The 13,017-nt window shown below is 42.3% G+C and overlaps 1 protein-coding gene across 3 annotated transcripts; it reads right to left on the bottom strand.

Moving 5' to 3' along the window:
• Positions 1–1,285: 1,285 nt before the first annotated feature.
• LOC147892851 (subtilisin-like serine-protease S) lies at positions 1,286–9,322 on the bottom strand. Of its 3 annotated transcripts, none has more exons than XM_087386985.1 (12): positions 8,829–9,322; positions 8,556–8,662; positions 8,305–8,399; positions 8,118–8,215; positions 7,875–8,027; positions 7,663–7,774; positions 6,907–7,450; positions 6,655–6,749; positions 2,866–3,108; positions 2,659–2,773; positions 2,108–2,294; positions 1,286–1,946 (listed from the first exon to the last, which is right to left on the bottom strand). In XM_087386985.1, exons 2-12 carry the CDS (start codon positions 8,634–8,636, stop codon positions 1,402–1,404), a joined length of 2,268 nt encoding a protein of 755 aa, XP_087243111.1. In that variant the 5' UTR covers positions 8,637–8,662; positions 8,829–9,322; the 3' UTR covers positions 1,286–1,401. The 3 variants fall into 3 exon arrangements, with proteins under 3 accessions (XP_087243111.1, XP_087243110.1, XP_087243109.1); XM_087386984.1 differs by having other exon boundaries at positions 8,882–9,322; XM_087386983.1 differs by having other exon boundaries at positions 8,556–9,322.
• Positions 9,323–13,017: the final 3,695 nt, after the last annotated feature.

The raw sequence follows: 13,017 nt of genomic DNA, 5'->3' as shown, positions 1-13,017 counted from the left end.
GGCAAGGGTTGATCTCATTGAAGATGAGATTGAACCGTAGCCCATCATTGATATTGGCAAAACTATTTTACATATTGTCTCATTCTCCTCACCTCACTTAAGTCTTGTATATGTGGGCTTGCAAAAAAGCATTGATGTTCTTGTTAAAATTATGTGCTTTGGTAATCATGGGCAATGTTTGGGAAGCAATGATGTACACCAAAATCTCACTTTCTGTATTCTCTGTTTTGCATCTAAATACGTGTCTAATTTTCAGTGTAAACGCACAAATAAACGCGCTAATATACACGCAAATAGACGCGCTGATAAACACCATGTTAGACGAGCCAATATTTTCTCAGTTTAGAAGCGCAAATAAACGTGTTAGTACATGTACAAATAGACACGCTGATAAACGCAATGTTAGACGAGCCCGTATTTTCTCAGTTTAAATGTGCAAATAGACGTATTAATACACGCACAAATAGACGAGTTGTTAGACAGACTATTAGATGCGTCCGTAATTCCTCTACTCAAGCAACGCCTATAGACGCGCCCGCTATTTTACACGTCTACCAAGCGCGTCTATAGTTGCTTTGTGTTGTGCATGAGAGCCTAAAATCCTTGGAAGACAGTCCTACAATAACCACATACATCAGGAACTTTTTCCATTCTTACCACTCCAGCAATGCAAAGGTTGGCAAGTATATCCATAGATCACAGGCATATATAGAGTTGAGGACTAAGCTAAGTTAGGACAAGCTATATATAGCTCTAACACTTCTTGCTTCCCCTCCTTCCTCATCCCTTCTCTTGCTTTCTTATCATTTATCTTCCTCTTTTATAGCAACAAGCTTTCTTGTTGATCGTTGCAAGTCCAAGCACCACAAGCAAGCCACGAGCTACTGCCGCCCTTCTTCTACTAGTACCATTGCCCAAGCTGAATGTGCTCTTGCCAATGCCATGGCATAGTGAGAGGTTATGTTAAGATTAGGTTACCTTAGTTATGATTGGATTTTATGCTACTTTAGATTATGTCAGGTCAAATTAGTTGCACGAGGTTATGTTAAGATTAGGTTACCTTAGTTATGGTTGGGTTTTATGCTAGCTGCACGATAGATTAGATTATGTTAGCCACTTAGGTTGATGCTTAGCTTAATGACAAATCATGGGAATTTATGAAATTCGATGAGAAGTTCTTTTGGGATGTGAATTTTGTCCTAGAAATTTTAAAATACTGGTGTTTGAAGATGTCAAAATCATTTCTGTTAAGAAACTTATGAATTTTTATGAATCATTTGTGTGTGTGTATGATAGAAGAAAGGTGGGAAGAAAACTTGGCATATTGCAAGACTCGGCAAAATCCAATAATTCACTTCGAAGCTTTGTATGGATGAAGCCAAATGTCTTTTCTGTTGTTGTTCAGAGCATGTTGACCGCCAACGGACTTCTCACTTTGTGCTTGCCATCCGTCCAAATTAGAGCACCGAATGCATACCCTTCCGTCCGTTTCTGCACCTTAAATTCCAGCCAGAACGACAATTTCTCGCCGTAGCTGCAGAATTTGAGCTTCTCTGGCATCACTTTTACTTGCACTCCCCTCGGCGCCTCCACCACCGCCCTGTACTCGCTCCCAGGCACTCCCACATTGGTTACCGTCCTCTTTACCCTCTGCATTCCCGTCAGCCTCGACACCGCAATCGAGGGGTAATTTAGATCGGCCTGCGTCGTCGTGCTGTTCTTGCCGCATTGTGTGGCTTTGTCTGCAGTTATCAGCTGCAGAGTTGCGGTATCGTACCCGCTGCTGCAGAGAAAGCGGATGAAATCGTCTCCATCGGCATCATATATCAACCCTGGGTTTTGTGCTCTTCGGGGTTGCACTTGTCCGGCACCGAAATCGAGCGGTGTGGCTGCAATTCCGTTCGGTGAACAGACAATGGGCCTTTTTTCCGTGTCCCGAACAGAGGCTACAGTATAGACGAACAGTCAACGGTAATGTCATTAATGGAAGGAGTAAAAGAAGCTATGAAAATTACAACGACGTCGCATCATCAGAACGACGATACGTCTTTGAATAATGGTCGTCATGATGGAGTTTCTGGGGGCCTGTACTAGAAATTGTTCTTACCAGTAGTGATCATGGCAGATTTGATGGCCGCAGGGGTCCAAGACGGATTGGAAGCTTTCAGGAGCAGAGCTACGCCGGAGATGTGCGGGCACGACATGGACGTGCCGGAGACGATGTTGTAGTCGAGCCCTGTGCTGACTGGCGACCATGCGGCCAGGATGTTAAGGCCGGGGGCAGCGATATCGGGCTGCAAAATGCAATCAAACGAAGATAGAGAGAGTGCTGCGAGCCAAGCAAACGCTCCAAAGCGAATCGACGGAATACAGTCGCAAGTCGACGAATTTCTAAAATGTGAATCGTGCTAGAGTTGTCCACGTCCCTTCGCTCATTCGTATCAAATTGAATGTGAACGATCACTCTTTAAATAAACCCTTCAAGTCAAGATCAAATCCACGGATTTCTCTGATGAGAGTCATTCGAAATCCAAAGTTCTTATAGTGATGCATCATCCTCTATGCTTTTGTATTCCGACGTCAACATTTTTCATTCGAATAAATTCCCATCCGAGTTTACAGAACGAAGCAAAGGGCGGCAAAGGTGGCGAAGGATACCTTGAGGACGTCGGGGGTGATGGGGTTGGGGCCACGGGAGGAGAAGACGGAGACCTGAGGGGAGGGTTTGATGCCAAGGACGGTGGAAGCGGGGGTGATGAGAGCTGTGGGGGAGCTGGCAAAATCAATAGGAGGAGATGGGTGAGCGAAATATGAATTCCCGGTGAAAAAAACAGACGAAGATATCGGGCCAAAGACGATTATAACCTGGTGGAATTGAGGTAGGAGAGGATGGTTTTGGCGGCAGAATTACTGACGATCGCTGCCGGAAGGGCGAAGGGGATGGCCATGGAGCGGTCGAGTTCGTCGATGAGGATCATTCCGGCAGCTCCGGCAGCTGCAACGATGCGGCTCTTGGCCAGCTTTGACTGTTGCACGTCTTGAGGTTGTCTACAAATCACGATGCGCCCTTTCACCTTGGCCGGGTCCAACGAACTATTCAAACAGTAGCTGCAGCAACAAGAGAATAACAATAATTTAAGACCCTAAGGGATCGTTGTTACGGTAGGTTAGTATCTGGCACCTTGATAGACACCATGTCACCAAGGGCCACTGCAGCCACACGTTATCACTTGTGCGCAGCTAGGGGCGATGCGTGTGGCTCTCTCGGTGCTCTCATTCGGACCTCAATTTATTGACCTGTGCGTAGTTCGGGTGGTTGGGAATCACACCACACATGTTGCCCCCTCGGTGCTCTAAATCGGACCTCAATTTACTGAGTTGCCCATTCTTGCACCACTGTGCTAGACATGCAAGTATTGGTGAGTCCCGTAGCAATGGATTGCGTGTAATTACATGTGTGAGCGAATTTGAAGTACTCGAGTCATGTTTTCGTGTACTACTGATGCGCACTCAACTCCTAGAATGTGCATTGGCCCTAATGGCGAGTTCACACCACCCGAAAATAAGAGGATGACTGGGTAGGTGATGTGGTTCACATAAGCCAATATTAATCTTTATTAAAAAGCTGCCACTTTCATTACAATTGCTTGTAATTCATCTAGTGGGATGAAGGATACTCTGTGGGAGAGCTAGCGAGGGTTCAAGCATCTACAAGCACATTTCACACCATGTTCCTTTCAGTCACCCACTCCATGGGTGGTGTTCAAGTGGTGAACGCTTTTTCGTCCAAGCTCGGCTCTGTTTGGGCGAACAACAACAATGAATGTTTTCTTTATTTTTGAAGGATGTGTGGGCAGGTGGCCCTAAATAGGAAAATCTTCACTGGCCCTATGTATAGTATGTGGCCAGATTGGAGAACAACAAAGATTGTGAGCATCATGAAGCGAAGAAAAGCTTGAGAAGCGAAGAAAAGCTTGAGAAGATGAAGATGAGGTGGAGACGGCTACCAATATACTAACAAACAAAACATATAAAATCTAAACTAAATTGAGAACTAACTAAACACAAACTAACTGAGAACTAACGAAACTTAGCAATCAAACTACAATTAGCATCCACTAATGAACTCAGGTTAACCAGGACAATGCAAACGAGGGCATCAGCTCTAATACTTGATTTTCAACATAGTTCACCCAAGGCCTACCAGTTTGGGTTGACCTGGCTACCAGCATTCTGAGAGCATTCTATTCTCTCAAGAAGACCCAGGCTTCTACCTATTAGTATAGGGCAGTGCCCCTTAGAGATGGCCCTGTTGGAGAAAAAATAAAAAAATAAAAAAATTGAACAAAATCATGATTGTACGTACATTATTCTATGAGTCGTACTATACCTTTACATTGCATATCTACATTATCATCTAAATAAAAAAATCACTTGGCATATTAGGGCACCTCACATATTAGGGCACCTCATGCCATTCAAATCCATTGCATCTTGAGATTAGATTCTCAAAGGATGATGCCAACATATTTGCTTTTCGAGTATCCACTCAAGTGCTCAACTACAAACAAGATGAAAATCTATCTCTAGGCTCTACTCTAGTGGCCCTATGGTTAAAGGCAATGACATTTCTAGCAAGATGAAAATCTATCTCTAGGCTCTACTCTAGTGGCCTTATGGTTAAAGGCAATGACATTTCTAGCCTTCTACAATGAAACAATCACAAAAACTCTCAAAGTAATGCCAAGTAGTTAACATATAGACCTTTTTGTAAGAAAGAAAGAAAACTTCTACAATGAAAGAATCATAAAAACTCTCAAAGTAACGCTAAGTAGTTAACATATAGACCTTTTTGTAAGAAAGATAGAAAGAAAAAACATAAAAATCACATGTGAAAACGTTTCTAGAGATAAAATTCTAGAAGGTTCTCAACATTGTTGTGCAAAGTCTTTGTTTGTTATAATAATATTAAGGAGCTAAAAGTAAGAGCTAAATATCTCTACGAATAAGAGGTATTATTTTACTCATGAGGCTTTGGAGTAAGCTCTTTTTGACAATGTATATAAGGCTATGCCAAGTCCCCTTTTCTAATATATGAAGATTTTCTTTTGAAAGAAAAGATAAGAGGAGTCTTCCCTCTCTCTTCCCCCCCCCTTCCCTCCTCTCTCTCTTCCCTAACTTGAAAACAAAGAAGAAACTACTTTATTAATTAGTAAAGAAAGGATTGGAGTGGCCATACAAGCTGCCTACGAGTAAAGAATCAAGCTAGAAACTAAAATATTTATGTAGCCAAAGTAACTACCAAGCCATCAAATTTCACTTCAATTGATTGAAGAGAGTCGAATTCCATAAAGAAAGTCCTTGCACAGTAGTCACTTGAGGTAAACAGCAAAGAGCATGCAAGCGAGCACACAAGTTGAGCAATCCCTCGTGAGTAGATCTTTTGAGGTGTAAGCTGAGCAAAGCAAATCTTTGGGAACCACATGATTGTCATCTTTTTATCAAAAAGAATTTGACATGGGTGACATATGGGGGGAAACAATAACGTAACATGCAGAACAAGGAGCACATAGGGAATTATATATAATGCAGGAATGATAAGCAGCCACTCAAAGGTTTACTCTAGAAACCTCATGGTTAAAGGCCATGACATTTCTAGCCTTCCAGACTAAAACAATCATAGAACCGCTTAAGTAAGGCTAGGTAATTGATATATTAACCTTTTTTAAAGAAAGAAATATAGAAAGATAAATTCAAATGTATGCGAAAATATTCCTAAAGATATAACTCTAGAAGGTGTCCTTATTTATTATAGTAAAAGTAAGGAGCTACTTATCTCAAAGAAGAAGAGGATATTTCTTATTGTTAAGGCTTTGGAGTAAGCTCTAAGCCTCTATGTTTTCATTTAGACAAAGTTTGTAAGGCCATACCCACTCCCCTTTTTCTAATATATAAATATATGTTTTTTTAACTTAAGAATGAAAGGAGTCCCCCCCTCAAAAAAAAAAAAGACTACTTTATTAAATATAGTGAACAAAGGATAAGCATAGCTAGAGAAGTGCTCAAGGAATAAAGAATCAAGTTTACAAACTAAAATATTTTTGAACAAAGCACAAAGGCTACTCATTACCAAGTCATTAGATTCCCCTTCAATGGATTAAAAATGGAGTTGGATTCTATAAATCAAAATCCTTGGATAATTTACCATCTAAGGGAAAGCGCAAAGAGCACATGAAAGTGAGCACAAAAGTTGAGCAAAGCAAGGAAAATTTGAGAATAAGAGGAGTTTTTAGAGAGGAGATTTGTCTAGGCGTAGGTTGAGCAAAGCAACAATTGAAATCTTTGGGAAGGAGCACATATTTAGTCAAAAAGAATTCGACATGATGACTATATTATTACTATTAAAATATCATCATCATCATCCACACAATTTGAAAGAGAAGGACTCTGTACAAGGAGCACTAAGGGGCATCCCAAGGAAATAGACACGATTACATTGGACAACAAAGAGAGCACAACAAGGAGCATGACAGTAGGATAATGTACTTAAATGTTTTCCAGACGTAATGCGGGAGGGAAAAAGGAAAAAACGAGGGCCGTAGATGAGGGGGAGAAAGAAAAAGCGGGGGCCGTAGATGCGAGGGACGTAGAAACCTTGATTGAAGGGACGTAAATTGAGGCATGGCTGCGAATCCAGCAAAGACAAGCGCCGCGCTTCCCTTCATTTTCTGCACCGCCAACGACTCCCCCTGCAAAACACAAACACAATCTCATCAACCTCGATCGCCATAGCTCCCATCTCAAGCTCCGTCACCATAGCTACGATTGAACAGTCCATCTCAAGCTCCATCTCCATCTCTACTTTTCAACTCCTTGCTTTCAATCCACTATCGCCTCTTATCTCACCTTCACCCTCTCTTTGTTCCCCAGCTCCACCCACGCCGGGAAATCCCGATCGATCGACGTCGCTCCCACCGTCACAATCCATGGCGCCACGTTCGTCGCCGCCGCCCCCGGCCCGTTGTTCCCCACCGACGCCACCACCGTTACCCCCCTCCGCACCGCGTGGAACGAGGCGATCGACACCGCGTCCATGAAGTAGTCGTTCTGCGGCGGATCAGGTCCCAGCGAGACCGACAGCACGTCGACTCCGTCTCGAATGGCGTCGTCCACCGCGGCCAGGATGTCTGCGTCGGCGCAGCCCTGGCTCCAGCACACCTTGTACACCGCGATCCTCGCAAGAGGTGCCCCTCCTCGAGCCCCTCCACTCGCCAGCCCTTGCAGGTTCATGTCCGCAACCAACCTGCCGGCTGCTGTGGAGGCAGTGTGACTGCCGTGCCCGATTGAGTCTCGGGGCGACAAGATTTCACTACCTCCATCTGCGAGTGACCGCAATGGGCCGATTTGCGACTCTAAACCATTGAGATAAAATCGAGCTCCGATCAGCTTCCTGCAACAAGACACCCTCAGATGTGCTTGGAAAAACAGCTGCCCTATTGAAAGATCTACACAATTTTGCAGCGGAGGCGATGAGCGAATCTAAAACCAAGAACAGTGAGAATCTCATCGCTGGAGGCTTGGAGCAATACAATAGACGCTATTCGACGTTACCTTATGGCAATGCAAAGATACCAGCTTTCAGAATCCTTCCATGCTATCTACCTGTTGCATATGGAAGCTGTGAAATTTTCTCCCCCCACACATTCGCCTTTCCAACGCCGAGGCACAGGCGGCATCATGTGATCGCTGAAACTCTTCGACTCCGGCCATATTCCTGCCATACATTCTCATTCGATTTATTACTGCCTGTGGTAGCATTGCAAGAGGTGTAATCGTTATCGAAATAATCGGAATGCAGAAAGATGAAAAATCACCTGTGTCCAGGAGCCCAACGATGACCCTGTGGTGCCTTGCGCTGTGCGGAATTCCTCCAATCTCAGACTGAGGCAAACCAAGGAATTCCCAGGAACGAGTCGTATGAAGCTTCCTGATTTCACTCTTGAAAATAGTCACCACCTCCGGGATTTCTGCGGTGATGGTAAACAATACAATATAAGCGGGCGTTTCGTGATCAGAATAGAAGCTTCGATAGCAAAACATATATTCCCAGTCCTTACTCGCCAGTGCTGCCGCTTGATCTGCGGATAGCTTCGCTGAAAAACCTCGAAACCCATGCTTGTAGCTGTAAAGCATGGACTCTTTCGCTGCATCAAGACTGAGAGAACATCGAACTAAAGAACATGAGGATCGTCCCAGAACCATGCGAAACTAATCAAACGCAGTTTCGACAGTTTTGATGCTAACCTTCCATCGTGGACAGTCGCTAGAATCTCGTGATTGTGAGACGAGGTGAGCTCCGGGTCAGTATGGATTTTGCCCCCCATGTAGACTATATATACCTGCATGAGAACGGACAGCGAAGCTTTTGTTGAAAAACTTAACAAAGAGCAGAAATCGGCATCGTGCATCGTTGCAATGAACTAGAAATTCATGGAACGGAAGGAGGCATTTTCGTGCGAAAATCGGCGCAAAACTTGAAAAATGGCATCGCTTACTTGTGAGCTGCTGGAGGATCCCAAAATGTGGGATAAGAAGAGCATGAAGATGGAAATGCGGTGGCGACAAGGTGAGGCCATGGGATGCAAACTGGGGAGACGACGATCTGAGAATGAAGGGTACGCAAGGTGTTAAATCAGAAGGATGGAAACAACAGAATTGGAGCGTAACCGAAGCTCTCTGCAGGATCGATGTCACGAGCTGCATGCGAGCAAACCAAAAACTTCAAAGCGACTGATACGAGTTGAGCAAAATCGAAACAGCACGATCACCACGGAAGATCCTGGAGTAACGGATCACTCTTTTCTGTCAATCTGTGATGTACCGCGAGTTTGCAAGATTTTGCTAGAGGAAGAGCTCTCTTTGATCGCCGCTCACACCCCTCGTTGATCCCCGCTTCGACTGTCGTGCAAACTCTCCTTCGGCCGTAGCCCGTCTGTCCCCTTCCTTTCCCTTTCCACTTCTCTCGTTCTCTCCTCTCCTCTACAGCTAAAGGTCGATTCTACCTCTCGCTTACCGTCTTCGAGCACTTTAGATTCAGCCTCGATTCTCTCCCTGCGTTACCTCACAATCCAGCGCCTCTGACGGGCTTTAAGAAAGCTTCGCAAGCGAACCTCATCTCAAGTCACCAGGTAGCGACGGCCTGGCAAGGTGACTGACGGAAGCGAAAGAAACGAGAGGAACTGACAGAAGGGAGATGGAGGAGCTCGAGAGCGTTGGGTGCAACTGGTTGGATTGGTGGGGGGGCAAGGGTGGCCATGAAAGCTTCAAGGTGGTGGTAGTGATGGTAGTGGAGCTCCCCTGAAAGACTTTGTACTGCTTTGTTGAACGTGTAAAGGAATCGTCCTAGTTCTTCACACGCATTCTTTCTAACTTTCCACTTTTGAATTTGTGTTGCTTTGGCCATTTCCACCACCTCAAGTGTTGTAATTTAGGTTTAACAACTTAATTTTGTGTTATTGGTGTTTTTAGTGCTGCCCCTTCTTTTCACTAAAGCACCTTTTGCCATTGCCACTCGGCATAGCCCTCAACACAGCCAAGTTGGCACATCCTCACGGAAAATAGATCGCTTAGAGTCATGCTCAATGCCCTTGCCTCCTGAGTTGTAGCAATGAGTTGCCGCTATAGAGTCAACATGCTCACCTTGTTATGAATGACCTCTTCCTTCCCACACTTTAGACTTAATTAGCCCAAGACCTTCGCCTTCTACTAGAAAGGCCACATCCATGGCTCATTGGCACTAATGTGGTTCTTTGATGACTTGAGGCCAATCTCATGCACTTCCAACACTGAGAGTCTTGCCTCAATTCAATAGTCATTAGCCCTCTATTAGAGATGAATCAAGGGGCCAAAATGTATCCGTCGTTTAGACTTTACTCTCATATATCTTTTCAAAAACCACGTCCATAGGTCTGACATATGAAGGAGACGGCCATTTCACAAACCACTCTTTGGGGTGCGACACTTGGTCAACCATACATGTCACACATCGAGGTTTATCTACAGTTCCAAAACCAACACACAATAAAGCACACCATATTTTCCCATAATGTACATGCTTGTCAAGGCAATTAGAACATTAGTTATGAGATAAAGGCATTTAATAAGCTAGAATTTTAGCACTCTCATATCTTATTTACCTTTCCATGGAGTCATATAGACCCTCACATATGCACTAAAAACTATGTATCCCTAGAACGTGCATTTAAGAAAAAAGGTATTTCGATTTGAATTATTCCTAAAAATATACGTTAAGGATTTTGGATTCACTCTTTTAAAAAACCTAAGAGAAATGAATCTACGATACATATAAAGAGATCAACATATGACTTGCATATGACATCAGCCACCATAAAATCATGATTTGGACCCATATGAAATTGGATGTAGTTTCTACCATGGTGAGGAAAGAAAGTCCAAACCATTCTCCCTTGATTTCTTATCTTTTTTTACAATTCAATGGCTTGAATGCAAAGGGAACTATTCTTGAGGTGTCTCTTGTATGGTGCCATACCTCATATAAGCATCCAAAACATTACATTGGTCTCAAAAGTTTCAATTGATTCAAGGTGGTCATAGCATAAGACACTTCATGGCTCAATGGGAAATACTCATAATCAAAGCCAATCATTAGTCCAACTATGTCAAATGTCATTTTATGGCTCAATATAATCCATCCTTAGCTCTCTCATAAGCAATCTCTTTTTAAATGCTTGCTTAGAGTGTATCTTAATGTGGCAAGAATCTAATGCTTCCAAAAGTTGGTTAGTCCCCATGTAGAAGTTCATAATCTAGTTATATACAGTAGGTTCCACCATTGTCTTCCTTTGATATTCTCTCGTATGTCAATCTTTGTTCCACACTACTTAGACTCTTATTGTATTTCAAGCTAAGAATCGTCCCTACTCATGAACATGTTGTGGACCTACATTGGCACACAAATGTGGATGGTGTATGCATGCATGCATGCATGGACACACAGGGGACACACATGTGCACCGATGTTCACATGCATGCATGCACATACATGTGTTAGCGTGCATGCACACATGTGTGTGACATGCGTGCATGTGTGCACACACACACGCATGCACACACACACACACACACACACACACACACACACATGCACGCACGCACACGCATGCACACACACACACACAATAACCTCCCATAGATATGCTTTAGCACAAGTTCAGAGTGCCATGGGATCATAATAGTGACTTTCATCTAAGCCACCTAACACCCTTGTTTAAACTCCCATGTTCTTATCAAGATTTCAACTTTTCTTGTTACTCAACATTTTGACTCTCATTCTATACTTCAATTATTAAAATTGTAGACTTGATATAAAACCAATTATTGCAGTATAGAGCTTTGGTCTATGCATTTACCCCACCACCTACTACATTCCATATTATTATTGTATTCTCTCTCTTTAACTTATCAACTTGCCATCAATAAACTTCATTGATACTCCACTTTTGACAAGTAGAAAAGAAATCATTCTCTCAAAATCCTATGCAAACAATAAAGTGCTCAAATTCCCTTGCTCATTGTTGTGAAGTTGTAAATTATAACAACACTAATTACCACTACATATATTTAATTCAAATAGGAGCTTACATGTGAATGAGCCTCTCCTTTGTCCTTATCACACTACTAAAGTATCCACTATGCCTATTGTGCTTACTAGCCATGCGAGAAGTCATTGCAGTGAAGGAATGATCATATACACATTCATTATAGCAAAGGAATGATTATAAAAGCATTCATATCTATGCAAATATTAATGCACAATTTACAATGTATGTGATATGAAACTTGTATCCTTATGTTCAAGATGATGCATATACATTTTGATATTCTATTTCCTTTGAATGCTCTTTAATTGATTTGAAGTATGGTGTCTTAGAGCTTCGAACCATCATATTATATTTACAATACTATTGAATACTCTTATTATCTTGCCAAGAATTTTTGTGTTTGTAATACTATCAATTTAGTATTTTTCTTGGTGTGATCACGTGTTAACATGTTGACACATTATTAATGGATACTAGGAATTCTTCAAGGCACTATTTTTAGAGCTAGTATATATAGAAATTCTATGTCTCTTCTCTGTTTCTGTCCTCCTTGTAGGCATTTTTTTAACATGTCAATACATACAATTTTGACACTTTGTTCCATATTTGAGAATTTTTTTGATCGATCATTGAACAAGGGAGAAAAAGCAAGCAAGGAAGTGATGGGAGTATGGAAGAAACAAGGACCAATGTCCATGTTCTTCATCTACAAGAAAGGGTGTGAATGATCTAGGGACTAAATAATTAGTTTCCTTTTTCATGATACGAGATAGAATTTAAATTATTTTAAGTGAGGGAGAGGTTCATAATGAAACAAAAATTGTGGATGGTGTGGGGTTGGATGAGGACATGGAAATTGAAAAAGAAGGAAGTTGAGGGGCTCATTTTCTTAAGTTTGGGGTTTTTCACCAAAATTAAGGTATCACTTTCTTTGTGACATTGCTTGTGATTATTCACCCAAGTTGACAAATTAATTATAAGATAGAGGAGATAGGAAGAAGATCCTAGAACCAAAGAGTACTTCCTAAGATCCAAGCTCAAGTACAAAGAAAATGGAGCTAACACCGAGTTCTTTTAAGCAATTGTTGATCCGATAAACTTGGTGATGAGGTTATGATGAGAAATTTTGGTAGGACAAGTAGTTTTGGATATAAGTTGAATTATTTGTAGTTGGCTACTATCCCCTAGTACAAGTGGGGTAGCCCAATAATCTAAAGAATATGAATGTGTATTCTTGTACTTATTACCTTGCAAGAAGATGGGTTTGTTGTAATGGGAGTTCTAACCAATGTGTGTGGATTTAGGTGGATTTTAGGGAGGATACATATTCTAAAGTTCAAAGTCATTTTCTCATTTAGCATGAATGAGGTATTCT

Source organism: Dipteris shenzhenensis, chromosome 16 (assembly GCF_047967505.1).
Source record: "Dipteris shenzhenensis isolate YYH24624 ecotype China chromosome 16, Dip_SZ_1.0, whole genome shotgun sequence".
NCBI classification, from domain to species: Eukaryota; Viridiplantae; Streptophyta; class Polypodiopsida; order Gleicheniales; family Dipteridaceae; genus Dipteris; species Dipteris shenzhenensis.
This window is presented reverse-complemented; position numbering and strand designations above follow the sequence as displayed.

Excerpts from the sequence above, each read along its gene's own strand:
- LOC147892851 (XM_087386983.1), bottom strand. The coding sequence starts at position 8,636 with ATGGCCTCACCTTGTCGCCACCGCATTTCCATCTTCATGCTCTTCTTA. Across the intron at positions 8,216-8,304 it reads GCGACTGTCCACGATGGAAG|TCTTGATGCAGCGAAAGAGT; the intron begins GTTAGCATCAAA and ends ATGTTCTCTCAG. Across the intron at positions 2,295-2,658 it reads TCACCCCCGACGTCCTCAAG|CCCGATATCGCTGCCCCCGG; the intron begins GTATCCTTCGCC and ends TGCATTTTGCAG.